Consider the following 22,181-nt stretch of genomic DNA (forward strand, 5'->3'; position numbering starts at 1 on the left):
GCCGAGCCGTGCGGGAGAACAGATTGAGTGAGAGGGAGCTGGGCGGGTTTGGCCCGGGGTGACAGAGAGGGGAGCGGGCCAGATGCAGGCTGGGACAGACTCCACCTCCTCCTCCGGTCGGTCAATCCCCGCTGCTGTCTGCCTCTCATCCCACCACTGAGGTACGCGGCCCCGGCGTCAAGCCCACAGCGTCCAACCACGCCGCTTCCGCTGCACCCTTACAAAGTAATGTGTGGTAGTCCTACTAAAAAATGTACTTGATAACTCATTTTGGAAAAGTAACAGACAATATGGTAACAACTAAATTGCAAGTGCATGAATATCCTTCATGCACACTTTGTTTTTGCTATTTTACTCTTTCTTGCTTTAATATTTCAAAGAACTTTGGAAGTTTGCACACAAGTTAAACGTCACTGTTAAGCACTGTTTAGCTGAAAGTAGGTTACTGTTATGAAACAATATATGATAACCAACCAATGCATAGAGACTGCTACAGTTTGCTGATTTAATAGATCTAAACTTTATGCTTGTTTTAGATTTTCGGTTCTGAGTGATCTGTTGCTATTAGTAGGCCAGTCTTTCCTTGGATGAACCTTAAGTCCTGCTCTATGCATGTTTTAAAAATAAAAAAAGTCTTACATCGACAGTCTTTAGCGTGGATTTAAAGAATGAGGAAAGCACAAAATATTATTTTATTTGCCAGCTTTACGTGAGGCCCAATCTGAGTAAGCCTGTGTATTTGGAAAGTGTAAAAAATAAAGCCAGTAAATCTAATTCAAAAGATAAAACACAAGTATTTTTAGCTATATATTTTATATCAAAATATTTTAACGGAACTGTGTATTTATAACGTAGCTTTTTATTATGATAAAATGTAATTCATAAGCCAAAGACACATTCACAAAGAGCTACTGAATTTAAAGGAAACATCTCACTTGCAAAACAGCTATATGATGTAAAATGAGATCAGATAAAGAAAGTTAACAAAACATCATAAAATCTAAACCATATTAATTTAAAACTGATTCTGTTGGCCAGAGATTCTTAACTAAACCCTCTGTACTTAAGTTTCAAACATAAAGCCTTATTGTGAAGGCAGAATCTTATAACTTCCTGTCAAATTCTGGCTGATTTTGATTAACTTGATGCAATGTCCGTCCTGATGGGATAAGGTGTTAACAGACACAATTTACGGTTACAAGAACTAATCTGCATTTGTAACAAAGGCCTAAATGGTCTTGAGAAGTCTTTAAAAAAGAAAGATAACAATGAAAGTCCTGCAAAAATGTATGACTCATTAAAGTACACAACATGTGCATGCATATTGTATTTATATCGTCAGCAAAGTAATGTTTTATGCTATCAATTCAATCTAGGACAATAATCACAGACACTACTTTACCCACAACAGGAAATGTTGTAAGCAACTGTAGAAATGTTTTTTTTCTTTCTGTGTTCATAAAGTTAGGCAGGCCCCAAAGTGAATCAGTTTCACAATTATTGGCCAACAGTTAGTTAAGAAATTACTTATCAAGCCTTGATTCCAGTAGCAGGCTTTAATCAAATTAAGTTAACATAAAGTCATACTTCTCCTTTAATGTACCCACAGACCCTGGTAGTTTTGCCTGAGGTGCTTGAATGACAACTTGTGGATTGTTACATATTGTTTGATTTTTCATCCCTCGTTCATTACTGATATTAACTGATCTAAAACTTCACAAACATAACTGCTCCAATTTACGAACAGGCTTCCTGTTAAGTCATTTTAACTGAATGTCTATGCAGTGTTGCTTTGCATCAGAGTTCTGGTTTGAAGCTATCATCATCGGCAACAATGTGTCTCTCTGTCTTAATACACCTTCCATATTGCAAACCGGCTTATGCCATGTGGTGTATAACAGGAGGTTTGTGTGCTGTGTGTTCATTCATTGCCGGGGTTTAAGTATCTAATTAGTACCAGCTCCAGCTAATCTTCTCAACACTGACTCAACATGTGACCCGCTAACCAATGTTAAGACCAATCAATAGCCCGAGCGACACAAAGACAACCACAGCTTTGACTTAAGTTGGGGATAAAATGGCTGCTGTCCTACCCGAGGATCAGGGTTTGGTGCAAAGTTTGGAAAAGTCTGGATATTTTGTGAGCATACTGTGCAACAAACTGGTTATGTCACCATAATACACACACACCTGTAACACGATCATGTTCAGAGCAACACCACAAGCTCAGAGTGTGTAACCCAGGATGTTTGGGCACAGATTTAGATTCATGATTGTCCTCACTAACACAGTTTATCCTCACTGAGTGCTGTGCTGCAGCCAGTGTGCTGCATGCACACTCTATCCTCTGCAGATGAGCAGATGAAGCTCTGGAAGTGGGACAGGGGGCTATTTGGACAGGAATTAAGGGGTGTGTTGAATTTCTGCATGCATGATCAATGGGGTTGAATGGTGGGGACGGGGTTGGGGTGGAATGGGGGGGCACTAGTCTGAGGCAGAGAAAGAGAGAGAGCTAGCGTCTAGAACACAGGCAGCGGCGGCCAGCAATGGCTCACTAATGAGAGATGGACAGCGTGGATTGTATCTCATTATCAATCAACATAGCTTTGAGCTCTCTGGAGAGGGAAAAATGCAAGCCCTCATGTGTGCTGCATGTGGCCCGTTTCGATAACCCCAGCTTGTGTGGTGGAGCATTAGTCACAGCCGTATCTGAGCTGTTGGAAATCCACACACATTGCCCTCTGTCCGTTTTGGTGAGGAGTTTCCTCTGAATAGTACAATGGGACTTAATTACAGGTCAGTGGCATGTCTCAGGGAGATAGAGGGAGCTCTGTTACCCTTCCAAATACAGTATAATGCCATCTTCCCAAGGGTGGGGTGGGGTAACAAGAGCTCCACACAAAAAGGTGCTGATAGGCTGAACCTGAGAATGGTATAAGGTGATCCAGGCAGAGAAAGTGAGCGTTTTACACTGAAAGAGGGAGAAAAGATAAAGGACTACATTAACTCTCAAAGGTTTTCTCCCATTCAGTTTGCCCTCTTTCCTTTCCAGTCCACTTCCAACTTATCATTCCTGCCAACTCTCTTTGAGAGAAAACCAGAGGAGGGATCAAAGAAAAAGAGATCTTGAATTTGGTAATCAAAAAGGCTGATTCAGGGAAGTCTATGTAAAGAGTTAAAGAAGAAAGTTTGGAGTTTAACACCACCTGTGGAGGAAGTTGAAAGAAATGCCAACAAACATGCTAACGTGCCTTTTACTAAAAGAATAGTCAGGGAATCTTCAAAAGCAATAACCAACATCTACTGCACAAAATGGACATTATATTTACATTCCTGTCCTTCAAACCATGAAAGTAATGAGAGGTAACAAAAATAAGAAAGTGAGATAAACATAGTTGAAATATCAACAGGTGAGCAAATGGGCTGTAAAATACAGACATTGTGATCAAGTCATACGTACAAATATACAATACACAGTGGTGGAATATAATTAAGTACATCTACTCAAGTACTGTAGTTAAGCGGATTTTGATGGTCTTGTAACTGTAGTATTTACATTTTACTGTACTTTATAAATTAAATTAAATAAATGTTATTTTAACTCTGCTACATTGACTTGACAGCTAGTTACAAGTTAAAGTGCAGATGGAAATTTGATTAACGATGTGCTGTTGTTAAATGTTAAATGTTAAATATCCTGACCTTTTTAGCTCGTGACCCCTTCTAATAAGCTGTTAGTTGTATAGTTGGGGCCTTTTGTCACATTTCAGATGTTATTGAGTTGGTATTTCCACCAAAAAGACTTTTCCCCTGTGAACTTCTCACATGGTTCATTGCCCAAAGAGGTAAAATATTGTGTACAGATTTGTGTCACAGACCTTTTTTATTTGCTCTTCCTATCACACTAATCAAACAACCCCCCCTTGGAGATGGCCCAACCTCTAGGTTGGAAACAATTGGACTAAGATTAAATACAGCGCTTTCCCTTATTGTGGACTATTTTTAAACTGTGGTATTGGTGATTTTACTCAAGCAAAGGATCTGATCTGGGTACTTCTTCGACCACTGCGTGTTACATATGTATTACATACATATACCAACCTGCATACACAAAAATACGCACAAGTGCAAACAAATAACCCAAATTAAATCAAATTATGAAAACACCTTTTGATAAAAAAAAAAAAGGATTCAGATTTTAAAAAGCTGTCTCAATGCTGTTCTCTTACAAAGTCATTGTAGAAACACTCACTGACTTTAGTAACTGGTATAGGGACAGGTCCTGAAAACTGGGTCGTTCAGATGTAAACATGACATGACAGCGCTCTCTAGTGGCGTGAAGGACAGATACAGTCATGATTCTACTCAGACAAACAGTCAATCTAACGTTGGTCTGACCTTTATTGTGAAATTTATGACAACATGCTTCAACATTGAAGTGAGGAATTCCCATAATTTAAAGAATAATCGTTGGAAGAGCTTCTTTGTGTTTCCAAATGTCTGTTTCACTGTGACATCAGAAAAATCTACGTAAAAAATACTCCCCACAACTTTTCTGTTATGTTTTCTCGGCTTATCTTTCTTTGTCTGCTTTGAGAGGAGATCTGTTGACTCTGCAGCCCTGCATTCAACTGCAAGATCCCCTCACGTTCATTTATTGTTTTTAAATTGCACTTTGGCCACTGTTGGGGACTGAGGGAGTGGGGACAAAGTTCACAGGGCGCATGTAAGAAGGAGGGGGTGAAGAGGAAGGTTAAAAAAAAAGAAAATTGACCTTTGAAAGCAAAACAGCAGGTGGAGAGCCAAAACCAGGCAGCTCAGGACGCATTGGGAGGAAATTCAACACAGGAAAAATGAAAGTATCTGTTCTTTTAAGCTGAAGAGGGACTACGAATAGAATGAGGCCCAGCGCTGCCTGTCTGGCTGTCATTTGAGTGTGCTAGTGCACAAGAGAGCAGTGTTTGTTTGCGAAGCGGAGGTGAGGTAAGGCATCAGAGCAATGGAAGAGAGGTTAGAGGAGAGGGCCGGAGCGGCCAAGGCAAAGCCCAGCCGTTTGACCGCCCTTCAGGAGCAGCTGATCTGTGCCCTGCTGGGATCTGGACTGTCCCGGGACGTCCTGGTCCAAGCCATGGGGGAGCTGGAGCGAGACAGGGCGAGTGCTGGCGCCGAGAGAGGAGAGAGGGGGGATGGAGAGAGCTCAGAGGAAGGAGAAATGGATTTCCCACCGCCTATATTCCGAGAGTTGGAGAAGCTTCTCCCAGAGGAGGCGGCCAAACTGAGGGCTGAAGTTGACCAGCTACTGCAGTAAGTAGATCCCCGTGCTTTTCTGGAAGCTCCATTGCAACAGCAAAAATCACCTCAATCTCTCACTAACTGCCAAATCCATCACAGCTATTAGTCTTTGCCTCTGTAGGACCTGATCAGGTAAACTTTGAAAATGCCTTGAACACTTCATCAAGGCTGTTTTTGGATTTCCCACTCTTCTCTTTCACCTTCTCTGTATCAAAACTAGTAGTTAACCCGATAACATCTCCTCTTTTCTGTAAGTTCCCCTCTCTTTACCAAATCCTCCCTCCTTCTCTTTGCTTCTCTGTCTGCCTCTCTCCCTCTGCAATCTGGCTTCTGAGGCGAATTTAAAAAGGGTTCCTCCTTTGCTAGTTACTAATTACCCACCCCCACCATTATTCTCTGGCCTTTTCTTAATAAATAAGCTACACGCATAGGTGAAGATTAATGGAGTAGGGCTGGTCTTGTGAGGCCATGTTTACATAAGGCAGGAGCGATATTTCTATATCTTTGTTAACCATTTTTGGGGGATATTTGGAATACATTGTGCACACTGATACTGTGTATAATTTTTTAAAAAAAGGATTCAAAGCCTCGATAATGCCTCTTTTAAATATATTTAATTAAAGTTTACTGTCTATGTCTGTATTTGAATCTGGTAAAATCATAGAGTTTTGAAATGTTGTGTATTTTGTATGTTCCTGAACTGATAGAACTGATAGAAAGCGTTAAATTAGGCTTCATAAACCTTTTTCACGTTTTTCCCCTCCAGTGATCTGAAAGGGTTGGACTTTGCCCCTGTGTGCTTTCCCTTATCTCTCTGTGTCAATAAGCCTCTCTCTACTTCCCTCTGTGTGGCCATGCTTTATGTCTCATGTTGTGACAAACGGTTAAGCACTTTTCTATCAAAGGGTTTAACAGTTAAAAGAAAAAAACACACAAGAATGAGAGGTGGTCATCATCACACAATGATGATGTCTTTGTCTAATAGGGAGGACCCCTGGCATGTTGCTAAAATGGTGAAAAGCTACATGCAGCAGCACAACCTCCCTCAGAGAGAGGTGGTGGAGTCCACAGGACTCAACCAGTCACATCTCTCCCAGCACCTCAACAAAGGCACGCCCATGAAGAACCAGAAGAGAGCGTCTCTGTACACCTGGTACGTCAAGAAGCGAGGCGAGATCAGCCAGCGTGAGTATATAAGCAGCTGTGGAGCTGCAAAGGCCCTCATTTCTGTTTTCAAACATACATCAAACATCAGTTCTCTCACTGTGTGAGACTGAAAGAGAGTTTTAAAAAAGGGGGTAAAAAAATTACCATTCCTTTTTAGAATTTTCAAACGCCAAACATGGCCTTGGATCTGGGGAAGAGCAGGGAGAGGAGACCAGGAAGGGACGGAGGAACAGGTTCAAATGGGGACCAGCATCCCTGCAGATCCTCTTCCACGCCTACGACCGACAGAAGAACCCCAGCAAGGAGGAGAGAGAGGGTTTAGTTGAGGATTGTAACAGGTGAGGCATCGAAATGATACAGGGACTCAGACAGGGTTTGGTTTATCCATCTTATTTTTACAGCATTGCTCTGTCACTTTGGCACTACTAAGACCCAAATCATGGGCCAGATTGGTGCGGTTGGCCTTTTGTTATGATTATTAAAGCCTCTGAAACCAGCTGTCACAAGGTTCTAGGTGATTGAACCCATAGGGAACACTGTGTGTACACAACAGTCCCATATGTTCAGTAACACACCGGGTGCCACTTCTGTCAGTTAACAACAGGAAACTGAAACTACGATTGGCACGGGCTCATCAAAACTGGACAATAGAAGATTGGAAAAAACATTGCATGGTCTGATGAGTCTTGTTTTCTGCTGCAACATGGTGGTGTAAAGGTGTGGGGGAATATATATTTTGTCACACTTTGAGCCCCTTAGTACCAATAAAGCATTGTTTGAAACACCAAAGCCTTCCTGAGTATTGATGCTGACCATGTCCATCCCTTAATAACCACATTGTGCCCGTCTTTTAATGGCTACCTCCAGCAGGAAGTAGCCAGAGTAATGCTTCATGCAGGATCAGTATCATCATCAGGTCAAACATTGGTTTATGCCAAATACCTCCAAAGCTATCTGAGCCTTTTTAGTGGAGGCTGACTGGAGTGACAATGTTTATAGTGTACATCTGTTAACATGATACTAGAAAGAACATCTGCTAGCCTGCATGCTAACACCTAGAGTATGTGAACTACTAGCAGGTGATTGGTTGAACTCCTCACATAGTCACATAGTGACTTAGCAATGGGCCTCACTCTCACCGTCAAGATGTAAAGGCATATATATGTATCATTGTGCTCTTCCTCCATCAGGGCGGAGTGTCACCAGAGGGGGGTTTCACCCTCCCAGCTTGCCGGCCTGGGCTCCAACCTGGTCACCGAGGTCCGGGTGTACAACTGGTTCGCCAACCGTCGCAAAGAGGAGGCCTTCCGTCACAAGCTTGCTCTCGACACACCTTTTACCAACCAAACTGCCTCCTCTTCTCACCCCAACCTCCCACAAAGTCCTGAGCATGGTAATACCCTGACAATGTTCAGTCAAGCTTAAAGAGTTTAGAATTGAAATTCAATAGAGAAATCAAAACCCCCCAAAAAAGGGAGCGAGACAAAGTCGGACTTGCTTATGCCGGATCTTAAATCGTTCTTGTCTTTTTGATTCCTTGGGGGTTAAAACAATAACCAGCACACTCTTGCAGACATGACTGCACTGGTTCTGCAAGGGTTGGCTCATAGTTCCTTGTTACCTCATGCTGCATGTTGGAGCCATCACCCAATGCATGTGTTTGATGTACGCATTTTGTAAAAATATGAACACCGTCAGTGTTGCGAGGCCTGACTTCTTGGTTTCCAGGTGTCAAATACAGTCAGCAAATCCTGTGTGACAGCCTGAGCTCAGCCAGAGGAAGCCTAGGGGACAGAGTGGGTCGTCTGGTGGTCAGCCCTATCCAGCTGGAGCCCAGCCACACACTCCTCGAGGCACATAACCCCAAGCTGGTGAGTGCATGTGTCATGGTCCTAGTTTATATTGTAGACTACCTGTATGCACCTCTGCCATCGTAACCGTTGCTGTCCTCTGGTCTCAGGTGTCCAGCGGCGGCCCACTGCCCCCAGTAAGCACTCTGACCTCGCTGCACAGCCTGTCTGCCTCCCCTGCTTCCTCACAGGGCCTTATCATGGCCTCCCTACCCAGCGTCATGAGCCTGGGGGAGTCCTCACTTCTCATTGGTAACATCTCTAGTTTGTTCTCTCATCTATGTAAGAATAAAAAAAGAAATATTCAGAAAACAATATTGTCTTTTACAGGTTTAGCCTCAACGCAGGCTCAGAATGTGCCTGTTATCAACAACGTCGGGGGAAGTTTCACCACTCTCCAGCCGATCTCGTTCCAGCAGCAGCTTCATGCCTCGTCCCAGCAGCCAATATCACACCACCTCCAGAGTCACATGGGGGCCAGTCCATTTATGGCAACCATGGCGCAGCTGCCATGTCACAGTAAGACCACAGCGACAAACTGACATGAGTTGAACGTGTTATGTTAAGTGAAGACTCATTCATCTGTTCCTCATTACAGTGTACAAGTCAGATTCGCCGCAGTACCATTCGTCCAGTCTGCTGTCTCAAGCCATGGTCATCACCGACAGCAGCAGCCTGGGGACGCTGACCAGCCTCACTGCTGTCAGACAGGTAACAGAGTCTGACCTGTAGGTTCATCTATTTCAGAATAACTAAATAAATAAAATAAAATAAAAACTGTCACTGATTTTCCTTTTTCGATAGATTCTAACAGCAGATCCTGAGGAACAAACGGGCTCACCTTTACAAGAAGACTCTCTACACCTGCAGCAGCACCCACCTGTGCCAGGTACACATTACAACATCCGTGGGATGACATCATGTCTAGTGAATCAAATTTCAAAGGGACCTCCTACCTACAATTGATTTTTTTGACCTTTCAGCATGACACTATCAAACTGGACTTCTTCAATTTGATCACATAATTCCACAGAGCTCTCACAGAGATTTTAAAGAAGTAGTTTAACGTTTTGGGGAAATATATTTTTTTGCTTTCTTGACAAGAGTTAGATGGGAAAATTGATACCACTCTTATTCAGTTTGAAGCTGGAGCAAGCAGCTGGTTGAGCTCAGCTAGTTGCCCAGCAACCTCATGGCGACTAAAAAACTCCCAGAAGTCACTGCTCTCTGGCAAGAAATAGTCCGGCACATAACCACCCGTTAAACAACAAATTGTCATTTTTACTCTCTTTTTTCTCAACAGATAAACATGTATTCATTAGCTAGCTTTAGAGGTGCTGGTAGGTGAATGGTACAGAGATGTTTCCCGGTTTTCAATCTTTATGCAATGCTAAAAAACTGCTGGCTTCAGCTCGATATTTAAAAGCATCAGAGTGGTATCCATCATCTTGCCTAATGCTAAACAAGAAAAGTTATTTCTCATACATGCATCATATAAATTAAATAAATTCATTGGATTCAATATAAAAAAAATTAAGAAACACAACTGCAGCATTTCACATTAAAAACACAAACCAGTTACAGGTGCTTTATACCCACCTACTAGAATGGAGTTTGGAGCAGAGGATGGGCAAAAGAGAAAATGTAAACATATCCAAAGATTTGTTAATTAAATTTGAAAAAATCCAAATTATAATATCTAAGTCAGTTTCCTTTAAGTAGTTAAATAAATAATGATGGTGCCTTCCAAAGCAGATTGTTTAATGTAATCACAGTTTTTACTTCCTTTGATGGTGATACAAGTTGCCTCCTTCCTCATCATAGCTACATTTCAGAAGTAAATGTTCAACACATTCTTGTTGTTTACAGTGTGCATAATCCAGTTGGGTGTTTACTTATTTTATGAAGTTTTTGATTTTATTGTAGATGTCTTCCTGTGTCATGGACGTCCCAGTATTCTTTTCACACTTTAGCATAAAATAATTAATATTTCTGACATTGTCTTTACTTAACAGAAACTATATGTTGGCGGTCTGTGATTTCAGTGATAACCCAAAGGAGACAAACACCCAAACACCAACTATGCAGCCTTAACACTAACACTAACTGCCTGTAGTGCCATTGTGTCTGTGCTGGAAATGAGCTAATTGTGCCAAACGCTTTCCGTACCAGATTAACAACTTTTTTTAAAATATGTTTTTTGTCAACAGCTTCCTCCGAGAGCCTAGAGCTGTATCCTGCCTCTCAGACAACAGAAAGTCATCAGTCTCACCTTCTCTCACCTTCCACAACAGACATCAGCTCCTACATCCCCACGCAAATGGTCTCTACTGCACAGTAGAAGTGCTCTCTGGCAACATAGTGTCTCCTCGCTATCAGTTGGACTTTGTGTTTTGGATGGACAGCTACCTCTGGTGTAAATTTCCAGAAATAAAATGGAGTCAGGGGCCAGAGGGACGATTCAGCTTTTATGTTTCAAAGACTCTCTGAAACTCCGTACCACTGTAATACGAACAAGGATTGACATTAGATAAGATTCACTTTTGATACAACAATAAACTGAAAAATCAAAACCAAAATGTATTTTTATTGAAATGTTTGGCAACATTCAGAAACTGTACATTAACTTGAAACTTGTAAAACTGCATGTTACCTGCATTTTTTTTTATGTCACTGCCTTGAAATGCCTTTTCCCGCTCTTAAATTAGTATCTTTCATGAAGGATGGAATCAAAATAGGTTTTTGTTTAGATACAAGTTTGCTGTCATGTGTTTACTAGGTAGCATGGAACAAACAGCTTCCTAAAATATACTCAATTTTGGGGGGAAAATATACTTCAAGCTTGACAGACTGGATGACAAAGAAACATATCAAAAAAGCAAAATATTAGTCATTAGTTCAGTTCACAGCTACTTCCTCTGTGTGTAATTCTCTTTGCTTCTTTTTCTTTTTCCGTTTTACTTTGACCTGTGTGTGTTCCTCGTCTAAGGTCCCATGCTCACCATTTCTTTGAGCATTATGGGGAGAACCTGCAGAGTCCACTTGCTCACCCCCTTCTTGATTCTGTTTCCTCTTTTTCTTCTTCTTCTTCTTCTTAACAACATGGCTCTCCTCTTCCTCTGCCACTTCCCTCTTTTTCTTTATTTTTTCTGAGCAAGGAAGCTCTGCTGATGGACTGGAGAATGTAGAGGGCAGCAACGATGCGGATAAGAGATCTTTGACAGACACCGCTGCCTCCCTCAGCCTTGTTTCCATCTCACTGTCACTGTCACTGTGACAAACAGAGGGACGTATAATGTTAAAAGGACCATACAAACTAATGAGGTTCTTTAAAAACAATACAAACCTTGAGCTGGGAACAGGCCGACGCCTCACTGGGGCTGGAGGATCATCAGCTGGCTGTCCCGGTACTGACGTAGAAAACAGACGAAATCCTAAAAAAGGCAAAAACAAAAGAAAACATGTTAGTTGTGCATGTAGGTAAATATATAGCAGAATCCCCACAAAAGCAGCAAGTACCAAAATAAAGATAAACTTCACCTTCGTCATCATCATCACATTTCGCTGATTCCACACAGGATAAAGTTTCAGAATGCATTTCTGTAATAGAACTGACAGTAACACACATTATAAGCCAGGAGTAAAAACATGCATATCATTTCCTCACAGTATTATGAGATTATTGCATTAGAATGCCAAACTTATCTACACAGTCAAACTACTTACCTGTCAAGGAGATGTACCAACTTCTTAGCAACGTGTGTTCGAAACCCTTGGGTGACCTGGAGCTCGTTGCCATCGTGTTCGTGGTCGGCGACAACAACACTGTTGCACAGAAAGACAATAATCAATCTTCTGATATTAAATATGTATATGCAATGCAGACATTGTACCATTAATATGAAGTTAATGTGCACATGTTGCACGTTTATTATATAGATATAGCTGGGATTACTATAGTTTCCTAATTGAAGGAGGCAACAAAAATTATATACAGGCTTTTTACACTGTGTGGAGAAACAGAAACTAATTGACAGATAGCTCTTCTTCCTTCTTCATAATGATTTATAGTTAGAAGTTATTTAGACAATAAGGCTTACCGCTTTGACTGTTGCACATTGATGCCCCCATCTGAAACAAACAAAGACAGTCATCAACAGGTAAATACATTTGATTAAATACTCTCAAAGAGTTTGAATGGACTAGAAAGCTCAGTTATCGATGCAGAGTTATAACCAGAACACTGACTGTGTGAGCTTAGAGGAAGCGAATGAGCTCTGGAGTATGACAGTATATTTTTGACAAGCATTTAACTTTAACCAACGTTTAATTACAACTAGTAGTTTTATGCTGGACTTCTCAGCAGGGTAATGTCGTATCTCTATCGGAGTTGATCTGTCTGTGCAGAAACACTCACTTCGTCTCTAACTTCTGAAAATAACAGAAAATAATTCACCTTTCTTTTGGGCAGTTGGTGTCTCCCAAACTGCCTCCTTACATCTTTTCAACACTTCATCATCACTGCTGCTGGAGTCGTCAGAAACACCAACCATATTTTCAGTGGGCGCCGCCATGATAACGCATGTGCTGCTGGTGTTTTGAGCTGAGGATTCTGGGTAATGCAGTCAAGTTCCAAAGGTGAATTGTGTGGAAAGAAACAGGCTTTTTTTTTTTTACAGATTTCTGCTTTTATTCATCACTGTCGTCATACAAACGGTTTGATCAAGACCAGATCAGACTGGGAAGAGGATAGATCAAGGTCATTCTATTTAAATCATCACTATACTCACGGAGAAAGGCAAACATCTCGGAAAACAGGAGCTGTGCAAAATTGGTCCATCCATAAAAAGTTCAAACAATGAAATAGATTTCCCAGTTGGAAATTTCTAATAGAAAGTAAAAAAAAAAAAAAAAGAAGTCATGGAAACTTTACCATAGTCATGTGATATCCAAAATATTCAGTCTGCAACAACTATCCAAAGTGGTGTGGGTTTAAGAATGCCAGCAGGCACAAATAATTCAGATTTAGTGTAAATATACATATGTAAAGACGTTTTTTTCTTGTCTTGGGCGGGTCCCATAATCAAATCATATGTCACATAACTATGTTTACCATTCAGCTGGAAGATAGAAAAGCCCCAAAAAACCCTGATAGTTTACTTTGAATGATTTCATTGTTTTGCATTTTGCCATTTTTACTTGCAATTAGTCTGATATGACATGAAGGTATTATTTGTTAAAAATCAGCCAATATAAAAAAAGAGTATTCATGACAGGTTACAGAATGGATCTATACGTTTTTGGGACAGCCATGTAGCCTTTTAGTGCAGACAGACAACGTGTAGCCACTTATCAAGGCATTAAGATCATCCAATTGTACTACCACTGAGTGATACTGTATGGCAAAACAATGCACAGTCTCTATCTCTTACAACACCAGTGCTGATAACCACTAGTCCAACATACATCCAATTGGTTAAACAAAATGGGTTCCATAGGGTCATGGAGTGAAGGCTACAGCTGTCCAAGTGTGTATCTGATAGCACACTTGTTGGAGTTATAAATGGGCTATATAATGGGTTTTCACTGTTTTTGAACTGAAAAATGCCAAATTGTACAAGAACAAATGAGTATGTTTCACACAAGGCAGTATTGCAATATTTTTTCCATTCCTTTAGCCAAATAGGTGGATGATGCAAAAAGTTTTTTTTCTAAAAAAAACAAAAACCCTAACAACAAACACCTGGATAAAAAAAGGCACATGGAATCACTGTTACAATGTACAGTTAATGGATCATTTGTTCAACATTTGAAAATTACATTTAGACTATTCCAGCTGTTTTGCATGACATAAATTCATTGCATCATCATAATAAAAATGCTGACCATTTAGGAATTATTTCCTGCCTTTCAGCCACCCGGTGATTTCCATTCATGTCTGTACGATGTGAAAATATGAGAAATGTAACTGGCTAATCAGACATCCCGACCTTTCAGTGGGTGTAATACAATTCAACAGCACGCCTCTTAAATAAAGTGATAAAGTGTCACCAAAATGACTATTGCAAGCTTAACTAAGGTTGGATTTATTGGAAGGCTGCACAATATCATTACATTGTACAGGTGTACCTAATAAGACTGGAACCATGTGTATAATTTAAACATAACACAATATGTAGTTGTTGGGCTACAATATGCAAAACCACCAGTATAGTCCTTAAAACAGGGCTTCTATGAAAAGGGAAACATGTCAATTTCTGCATCTAATAAAACTGCCTAATTAAAAATAGATCAACTACCGAGCTACATCAGTCTGTACTGTGTTGTGTAATGTTTTGTGCTACTGTGTATTAGATTGATAGATTGAGAACCTGAGTGCAGAGCAGCTGAAGATACACTCAGCAAACAGTTTAATAGGTATACCACACCACTAGAAAACAAGAGTGGGATTCCCGGTGCTGTTGTGCCAAATAAGTGAGGAAGAATCACCTCAATGGGATAAATAACTGTGTGCGAACACATTGGAGTGGCTAAAGGGGAAGAACAAATAGTTTGAGACATGGCATATAAAGCAAGTCCAGGAACTCAGATCATTGTGTTATCTTGTCATTTTCATGTATCACAGTGTGTTTCAGAGTTTGATAGAACAAACACTAGACTCCCAGTCAACAATGTTGTAAAAAAAATAATTGTTACAGATATTAGCAGAGTGACCAGCTGGCATCACGAAAAGAGCTCATGCTATCCTTAATTTAATAAAAGTCCTACTAAAGATGAGATTGGTCAACCTAATGTTCCTTATAAAGCTGAAGCTAAACTTAAATATCTGTCACAAACAGTCCCAATGACTGACAGCTGATAGTAGATATTTAAGCAAGAATGAAACTCAAACAATGTCAACTAATGCTACATGATCATCTATGATTAACAATACTGTAAAACATCTAGTTAATGCTCGCTTTTCCTTATGGGAAACACAATTGTCACTTGCGAAAGTTGTTTCAATAAACATCAACTGATAACATCTATATACTAAAGTAAATTAAGTTTTAGCTAACACAGTCTAAAGGCTTTGCCATGAGAGGTCTTTGACTCAAAATGTCCCTTTCCAGCAGAGACGGAAAGAAACCTAAGGCAAAAGTGAAACATGATACTTGCATGACAAACCGAAAGACAGAACAAAAAGGTTTCAGTCAGATTAAACGGAGAAACATTTGACTGAACATTCCTCAGAGTCACAGAAACTGAGCTCAATGAGGTACTGATGAATGGATCCATGATTTCATATGAAGGCAGATCTGGTCCGTTGTTTCTGAAGAATGTTGTCAAGTTCGGTGGAATGTCCACAAAGGAGAGAATACTTCTGTCCCAAAAAAAAGCTTTTGGGTGGTTGTGATGCCGGAAATCAACCCCCTGGGAAGTATTGCAAACATTATCCCATCAGGTATTAGAGACCACCATCGTAGGCATAGTCTGCCTTGTTGTGCATGATGAGTTTGTTGTCAACAAAGTAGAAACTGTCTGATCTGGTCTCGTAAGGGTGCGCCACCATTTGGCGAACTGGAGGGGAAGGAAGAAAAGAGCGAAGGAAGGACAGATGAAACAAAGATTTAAATATGGGTTATTATGTGAAAATATGCATGGAGCAATAATAACATCAGTATCCGAGTTAAAAACACTCACTGAGGTCATCTGGAAGCTGTGGAAACTCATAAATGTGTTCACATGTATTGCGGCTGTTGGGAATGCAAAATCCAAAGTCAAAGTCAAAGTTCTTCAGAAGGCGTCCCTGGAAGTAATGCCTCTCAATCATACGAAAGCTGTTAATGGGCTGGTCGCCGACAGTGAACTCCACACTGAGGATTAGAGACAGAAACAAGAAAAAAAATCAGTTGTGAACATAAAAGTTTGATTATTAGGCTCTCAGCTAATACGAGTCAGAAAGTTACGGTTCATTTACTTACGTTGCACCAACTGTGCACAGTTTTAGGAAGGCTGGTGTAAACTGATATCGCACAAAACGCCCTGCACTGATGTCTACATCTCCACTCTCTTCTTCACCCTCCACAGGACCTAATACAGAAAACATGTTTAGCGGGCTTGCATCCTATATTCACAGACCAGTCAAAAATCGAAATAATTAGTAGCATTTTCATTGGTTAAAAAAAAGTGTGAAAGCAACTTGGCTGAAAAGGTGTAATAGTAAGTAATTATGAATTATATGCAAAATATGTAAGATACAGCTATTTGCTACATGCTAATTCTCAACATGATTTTAAATGTTCCGTCTTTTTTTATTATAAAAGTTATAATTCACAAGATATTCAAAAAAAACTGATTGCATTTGATATGGTTTGGATGTTTGGAAGAGCAATGTAGAATGAAGGTTTCCACATTTTTTCTTAAAATCTGCATATATTATATGCATTTCTTACTTGTACAAATGAAGCAATGGAAACTACATGTTGCTTAAGCATTGCCTCTACAGCATGCCCCTGGGAAAGACTGCCGTTCTCATGCTTGGTGACACAGTGCTTTGTTGACTGTGCAACACCTGAGGGCTATAACTGAACAGCATCAGCTTGTCTGTATAAATCCTTTTCCACACTGGACAACTCAGACAGGGTTAGCTTCTAAGTCATGATACAGATAAAACAACTGTTATTGAGCAGCTACATCACAAGGAAGTGTAAGCAGACAAACAACAACTTTACAGAACTTAGGCTGTATAATAAAACATGTCATGTTGATTGAAAGAAATCTCCCAGAGAAATATCTTTGTGAGCTTTTTGAATAGTTGCATCTGCATAAGGCAGAAGTTAATATGTCACTTACCGCTGTTAGGAGGTTTGGCAATCTCAAACAGCACTGTTCCAGTCTCCAGATCTCGGATTTTGAAACGTGTGAAGTCAATGTTGTAGATATTGTCCTCAGGTTTGCACAGATAGTCTGGAATGTGGAAAAAATGGTGCAAGTTCATGTTAAGACAAACACAAACATATCGCAATCTGACAGCAAGCAAGCAAACATTAGCAACCAGTGTTACTTCTATGGTATTTAATTAGATTTACCAATACTTGTTCTTTGGAGCACAAAGGCCATTCCTTACATACTAACTGAGAACAGAGATATCACTTAATGAGCAACTAAGGTTTTTAGTATCTGTTTTCTGGCTCCTGCACCTTGCAGTAATGCTGCAGCTCAGGCTCCCAGCTTTTCAACAAAGTGTTGTGATAGAAAAGGGAAGTAATGCCATTGTTGTCTGGTCCGGGAAAGGCCGAAGAAACAATGGGAGGCATTAAGCATTCGCTTCTACTGTGGTAGACTGGGTGTCCGATGACTCAAGATGGTTGAAGCAGGGCAGTTAGTTACAAGTTGGGTGAGGTGGTCACAACTCCAGGAGACGGTCCAAAAAGTATTGGATTAAATTACTGTAAAGCTGCACTTGAGACCAAACACAAAACGTAATGTTTGCAGTGACTAGACCTGCATTTGTTAGATGGAAAGAACCATAACCGCTGATTAGTTCGCCCCTGGATATATCCAACTACTTTGGTTAACGCCTAAGAGTTAATATGGCCAACAAATACATAGTTAGACATGTGCTAACGTTACCTGTTTGACCAACTTAACATTGTGACTGTAAGTCATTACAATTAATGGACACACTGGTCAACTGATCTGAAAACTAACAACAATTAGCGCAGGGTACATGGTATATGGTTTAGGGTACATGGTATAGGGTATATGGTTTAGGGTATATGGTATATGGTATAGGGTATATGGTATAGGGTATATGGTATAGGGTAGGGTATATGGTTTAGGGTACATGGTATAGGGTACATGGTATAGGGTACATGGTTTAGGGTATAGGGTACATGGTATATAGGGTATATGGTACATGGTATATAGGGTATATGGTATATAGGGTACATGGTATATAGGGTACATGGTATAGGGTACATGGATTAGGGTACATGGTATATAGGGTACATGGTTTAGGGTACATGGATTAGGGTACATGGAATTTAGGGTACATGGTATTTAGGGTATATGGTATTTAGGGTACATGGTGCCCGTTTACTCGCTTTAACGACTTCAATTAGGACAAAATGATATACATAACATATACACATCACTTACCCTCCGTGACTGCCCGGAGGCCCAGGACATTGTCCGGGGTGATGTCCCTCCCCAGAGCCCGGAGCTCATCCTCTGTGACCACAGGCCACTTATCCGTCTGACTGCGCCTCGACTTCAGCTTCTTCAGCATTCCTCCACCTGTCTTTCGGTCCCTGTGCTTCGTCTCCGAGCCGGTGTCTGCGTCCGTCTTACCTTTGCTGACTTTCGGTGCCGATTTGTTTTGCGAACCGTTCATACCAAACACTGATGCAATAATGGAGAGAGGGGTTGTTTTAAAAAAAATTGGGAGCGACTTGATAAACTGCGGGTGTAATTTCAAGATGGCGTAGAACGTGTATGGGAGACGAAAAAGAGCGCTTGTGATTGGCTACGAGCGATGGGTTATTGTCATAGTTACCGAAGAGGTACGAATGTTTTAAAGCCCGGGACCTCCCGTTTCGTCTTCAACCGGGTGTGTTATGTCTCTTTTAAAGTGTAACAAGATCGCTTTTAACTAAACAAAACCATATTGTTCAGTTTACAAGCTCTCAGTTGCCACTCATTCCGTTTTGTGGATTACATTATCATACAGTGTTTTTGTTTTCTGTTAGGAAAATAGTATCTAGATGTGTTCATAATTGGGCTCATACTAATCGTGCTGCCCTGTGACTAATATTCAGTACACCCAGCGTCTAGTTAATGTCCAGCGTGTGGCGCTAGAGCTGTAGAGAGACTTTTGTTGACGGAAGTTCCCACGGAAGAAGACATGGTGCGTGTGAAATCCAGGTAAAATGTGCTCTTTATGTACTATGTTTATAATACTATGTGTGTTCCTCGTTTGTAGCTGACAGACTATCTTCGGTTGATAGGTATTTACTGTGCGAAGTCATCGTTACAGACCAGAGCCGCTTGCTGTTGCTGGATGACCGGGCTGTCGCGGTGGCAGTGAAGGCAGCAGTGGCCCGCACACACGGGGACTACGGGGCGGCTCTGTGCAGCAACAGGTTCTCTGGTAAGCAGTGGTTAGATGTACAGGACCAGTCAAAAGTGTGGACACACCTTCTCATTCAACTACTTTGAAGAATCTAAAATATAAAACATATTCTGGTTTGTTGAGCATTTGTTTGTTTACCACATAATTCCATATGTGTAGTAGTTTGTAACACTTATTGTATTCGTATTAGTCTGTTGCAATTATTGTTTTCGTAGTAATTTGCCTCTGCACTAGACTTTTGCTCTGGTTTATGCTTTAAGATGCTTGTTTAAGAAAGGAGATGCACTTATGACTTCTGGTGACTAGTAGTTCTCTTGAATACCTATGTTGAATACACTTCCTGTAAGTCGCTTTGGATAAAAGCGTCTGCTAAATGACTGTAATGTAATGTAATGTGTTCCTTCATAGTTTGGATGTCTTAAAAAGTTAAATAAAAATAAATTGAATGAGAAGGTGTGTCCACACTTTTGACTGGTACTGTATGTAAAGTAGGAAAATCACATTCAAGTAAAAAGTCCTGGGTTTAAATTAAAATGACACACATATAATCAGAAAATGTAGGCCTAACGTAACGTAATTGGTAAAAACATAAAGTACTTGTGCAGCAGAATGGCCACATTCTGTGTTATAATATATTATTTGACTTTCTTTCTAAACTGAATTTGTTTACAATTACTGCTGAATGAGCATGTCACACTGTTAGTAGTTTAATCTAAAATAATTCGTCAATTTTTTATAGATTGATAGATTTAAATCTTAATCTGCAAAGTAAGTCGTACCAAAGCTGTCAAATGGATGAAGTGGAGTAAAAAGTGTATTATTTACCTGCAAAATGTGGTGAAGTAGCATCAATGGCGAGTGAAGTTCACAGATTCCTGCAGTCCTCTACTACTTTTTAGATACATAAGGAGAGTTTTAGTGCTGAAGTAATATAATTCAATCTAGGTTTCCTGAAAACACACTAGATGCAGGGTCTGTTTAGATGCCTTGACATAAGAAGGTTACGTATTCCCCCAGCCCTTTAACTCATGATGATGTTGATATTGGTCTTGAATTCAGCACTAATCACGCAGTACTGTAAGGATATTGTAGTGTTAACTGAGCTCTCACGCTTCTTTTTTTTGTTTCTTTCCAGTGAAGTATCTGAATGCTCATACTGGAACAGTATTCCTGCGTTTCCCCAAATGGTGTTACAGACTCCTCTGGTCTGCATTGCCCTTCATTACCTGTATTGAAACTCGTGGGCAGAAAATCTCATGTTTTCTGAACTGTTTGCATGTGGGAGGTAAGAAAAACATCAACACACATCCCATAATGAATCAGACATACCCTTGGACAATCTTGAATATTAATTGAACGCTAATTAAAGATGTTTGTTTTTTTCCAGGAACAATTAGAACATGTCAGAAGTTTCTGATTCGATACAACACCCAGCAGCTCCATCGAATGCTACCTAAATGTAAAAATGAAGGTATGGAATTGAATTGATTGGAATCTAATATCATTCATACTGAACTCTGCAATTAGTGTTACATTTATTTATTTATCTGTTAATGTGTTTTTTAATCATTGATAATAAAATCCAGATATTAACTTCAAATTGTTACCAGTGTTGAATTAAAATCTATCTTACATGATGTATAGAAGCATTTTACTTTAGGTCCTTTTAATGTAGTATTGCATTGAATACAATTATTTTATTACAAGATGGACATTAAATAAAAAAATGCCATTGACTGATTCTTCATCTTTTTATCATTTGTAGAAGAAAAACAACAGGTACGGAAAGCAATTCTGAACTGCACTCTTATAAAAGGAGACAAGGAAGAATTTGAAGATGAAGAAGAGAGTGAGGAAGATGAAGAAGAGTGACTTCACAGCATACAGTAAAGGGCGGCAGACAACTTTTGTGACTGGATTGAAATTAAACATTTGAAGAAATGTTTACCCACTTCTGTGGAAATATGGTTTATACTGCAGCTGCTCAGCACATTTGTTTGTAAAGGAAACTGACTGACTTTATTCCTGTCTTCTACAGAGGAGCACATTTGAAGATGTTTGTCACATAAATAATTTGGGTTGCCAGAGTTAAGTGTCACCAAAAATACAACTGCAATCTCATAGCACAAAATAAGACTATTGCCTAATTCTGAAAAAAAAGTTTATGTTTCAATGAAATATTTTGTATTTATACTGTTTTATGGTCATGCATATTTTGTTTACAAATTAAAACACTGTTTTTGAATATACTGTTTTTGTCCTTGTCCTAAAATATAACATTTATACAAACCATTGGTGGTTAACAATTATTATGTTTAAGATGCAAACATGGCTACATTATATCGCTATCAGCTGGCAGAGTATAACCTTTAACAATACTGTGTCAAGATATTGATTTCTCAACCCGTTTATTAACTAAAACCATAGACTGTACAGTACCAGTCAAAAGTTTGGAAACACCTTCTCATTCAACTACTTTGAAGAATCTAAAATATAAAACATATTCTGGTTTGTTGAGCATTTGTTTGTTTACCACATAATTACATATGTGTTCCTTCATTGTTTGGATGTCTTTAATATTAATCTACAATGTAGAAAAAAATAAAAATAATGAAAAACCATTGAATGAGAGTGTGTCCAAACTTTTTACTGGTACTGTATATAAAGTAGGAAAATCACATTCAAGTAAAAAGTCCTGGGTTTAAATTAAAATGACACACATATAATCAGAAAATGTAGTCCTAACGTAACGTAAT

At 39.8% G+C, this 22,181-nt stretch overlaps 4 protein-coding genes across 5 annotated transcripts; 2 read left to right on the top strand and 2 right to left on the bottom strand.

Annotated features, from left to right (window-relative positions):
• Positions 1-3,276: 3,276 nt before the first annotated feature.
• On the top strand, positions 3,277-10,864 carry hnf1a (HNF1 homeobox a). Of its 2 annotated transcripts, none has more exons than XM_054610825.1 (10): positions 3,277-5,304; positions 6,278-6,477; positions 6,617-6,797; positions 7,650-7,852; positions 8,158-8,330; positions 8,420-8,561; positions 8,640-8,828; positions 8,908-9,020; positions 9,114-9,198; positions 10,520-10,864. In XM_054610825.1, exons 1-10 carry the CDS (start codon positions 5,000-5,002, stop codon positions 10,648-10,650), a joined length of 1,722 nt encoding a protein of 573 aa, XP_054466800.1. In that variant the 5' UTR covers positions 3,277-4,999; the 3' UTR covers positions 10,651-10,864. The 2 variants fall into 2 exon arrangements, with proteins under 2 accessions (XP_054466800.1, XP_054466801.1); XM_054610826.1 differs by having other exon boundaries at positions 3,279-5,304; positions 8,188-8,330; positions 10,520-10,863.
• A 5-nt stretch (positions 10,865-10,869) lies between these two features.
• On the bottom strand, positions 10,870-12,907 carry c13h12orf43 (chromosome 13 C12orf43 homolog). The gene is made up of 6 exons (XM_054610827.1): positions 12,766-12,907; positions 12,410-12,440; positions 12,036-12,134; positions 11,850-11,920; positions 11,656-11,743; positions 10,870-11,580 (listed from the first exon to the last, which is right to left on the bottom strand). The coding sequence occupies exons 1-6, from the start codon at positions 12,881-12,883 to the stop codon at positions 11,208-11,210; spliced, it is 780 nt and encodes a 259-aa protein (XP_054466802.1). The 5' UTR covers positions 12,884-12,907; the 3' UTR covers positions 10,870-11,207.
• Positions 12,908-13,001: 94 nt separating this feature from the next.
• On the bottom strand, positions 13,002-18,814 carry unc119.1 (unc-119 homolog 1). Its single transcript, XM_054610802.1, has 5 exons — positions 18,453-18,814; positions 17,145-17,258; positions 16,274-16,382; positions 15,993-16,165; positions 13,002-15,869 (listed from the first exon to the last, which is right to left on the bottom strand). Exons 1-5 carry the CDS (start codon positions 18,685-18,687, stop codon positions 15,757-15,759), a joined length of 744 nt encoding a protein of 247 aa, XP_054466777.1. The 5' UTR covers positions 18,688-18,814; the 3' UTR covers positions 13,002-15,756.
• Positions 18,815-19,128: 314 nt separating this feature from the next.
• pop5 (POP5 homolog, ribonuclease P/MRP subunit) lies at positions 19,129-21,937 on the top strand. The gene is made up of 5 exons (XM_054611024.1): positions 19,129-19,217; positions 19,301-19,443; positions 20,561-20,710; positions 20,813-20,896; positions 21,191-21,937. Exons 1-5 carry the CDS (start codon positions 19,198-19,200, stop codon positions 21,295-21,297), a joined length of 504 nt encoding a protein of 167 aa, XP_054466999.1. The 5' UTR covers positions 19,129-19,197; the 3' UTR covers positions 21,298-21,937.
• The last annotated feature ends 244 nt before the right edge of the window (positions 21,938-22,181 follow it).

Source organism: Anoplopoma fimbria, chromosome 13 (assembly GCF_027596085.1).
Source record: "Anoplopoma fimbria isolate UVic2021 breed Golden Eagle Sablefish chromosome 13, Afim_UVic_2022, whole genome shotgun sequence".
Classification (NCBI taxonomy): domain Eukaryota; kingdom Metazoa; phylum Chordata; class Actinopteri; order Perciformes; family Anoplopomatidae; genus Anoplopoma; species Anoplopoma fimbria.

Coding starts and splice junctions, on each gene's coding strand:
- hnf1a (XM_054610825.1), top strand. CDS start 5,000: ATGGAAGAGAGGTTAGAGGAGAGGGCCGGAGCGGCCAAGGCAAAGCCC. Junction 7,853..8,157: donor CCCACAAAGTCCTGAGCATG/GTAATACCCTGA, acceptor GAACACCGTCAG/TGTTGCGAGGCCTGACTTCT. Junction 8,829..8,907: donor GGCGCAGCTGCCATGTCACA/GTAAGACCACAG, acceptor TCCTCATTACAG/TGTACAAGTCAGATTCGCCG.
- pop5 (XM_054611024.1), top strand. CDS start 19,198: ATGGTGCGTGTGAAATCCAG. Junction 19,218..19,300: donor ATGGTGCGTGTGAAATCCAG/GTAAAATGTGCT, acceptor TTCGGTTGATAG/GTATTTACTGTGCGAAGTCA. Junction 20,711..20,812: donor GAACTGTTTGCATGTGGGAG/GTAAGAAAAACA, acceptor GTTTTTTTCCAG/GAACAATTAGAACATGTCAG.
- unc119.1 (XM_054610802.1), bottom strand. CDS start 18,687: ATGAACGGTTCGCAAAACAAATCGGCACCGAAAGTCAGCAAAGGTAAG. Junction 16,166..16,273: donor CTGTGCACAGTTGGTGCAAC/GTAAGTAAATGA, acceptor TCTAATCCTCAG/TGTGGAGTTCACTGTCGGCG. Junction 15,870..15,992: donor ACAGCTTCCAGATGACCTCA/GTGAGTGTTTTT, acceptor CTTCCCCTCCAG/TTCGCCAAATGGTGGCGCAC.
- c13h12orf43 (XM_054610827.1), bottom strand. CDS start 12,883: ATGGCGGCGCCCACTGAAAATATGGTTGGTGTTTCTGACGACTCCAGC. Junction 11,921..12,035: donor TTGGTACATCTCCTTGACAG/GTAAGTAGTTTG, acceptor TGTTACTGTCAG/TTCTATTACAGAAATGCATT. Junction 11,581..11,655: donor CGGCCTGTTCCCAGCTCAAG/GTTTGTATTGTT, acceptor TGTTTGTCACAG/TGACAGTGACAGTGAGATGG.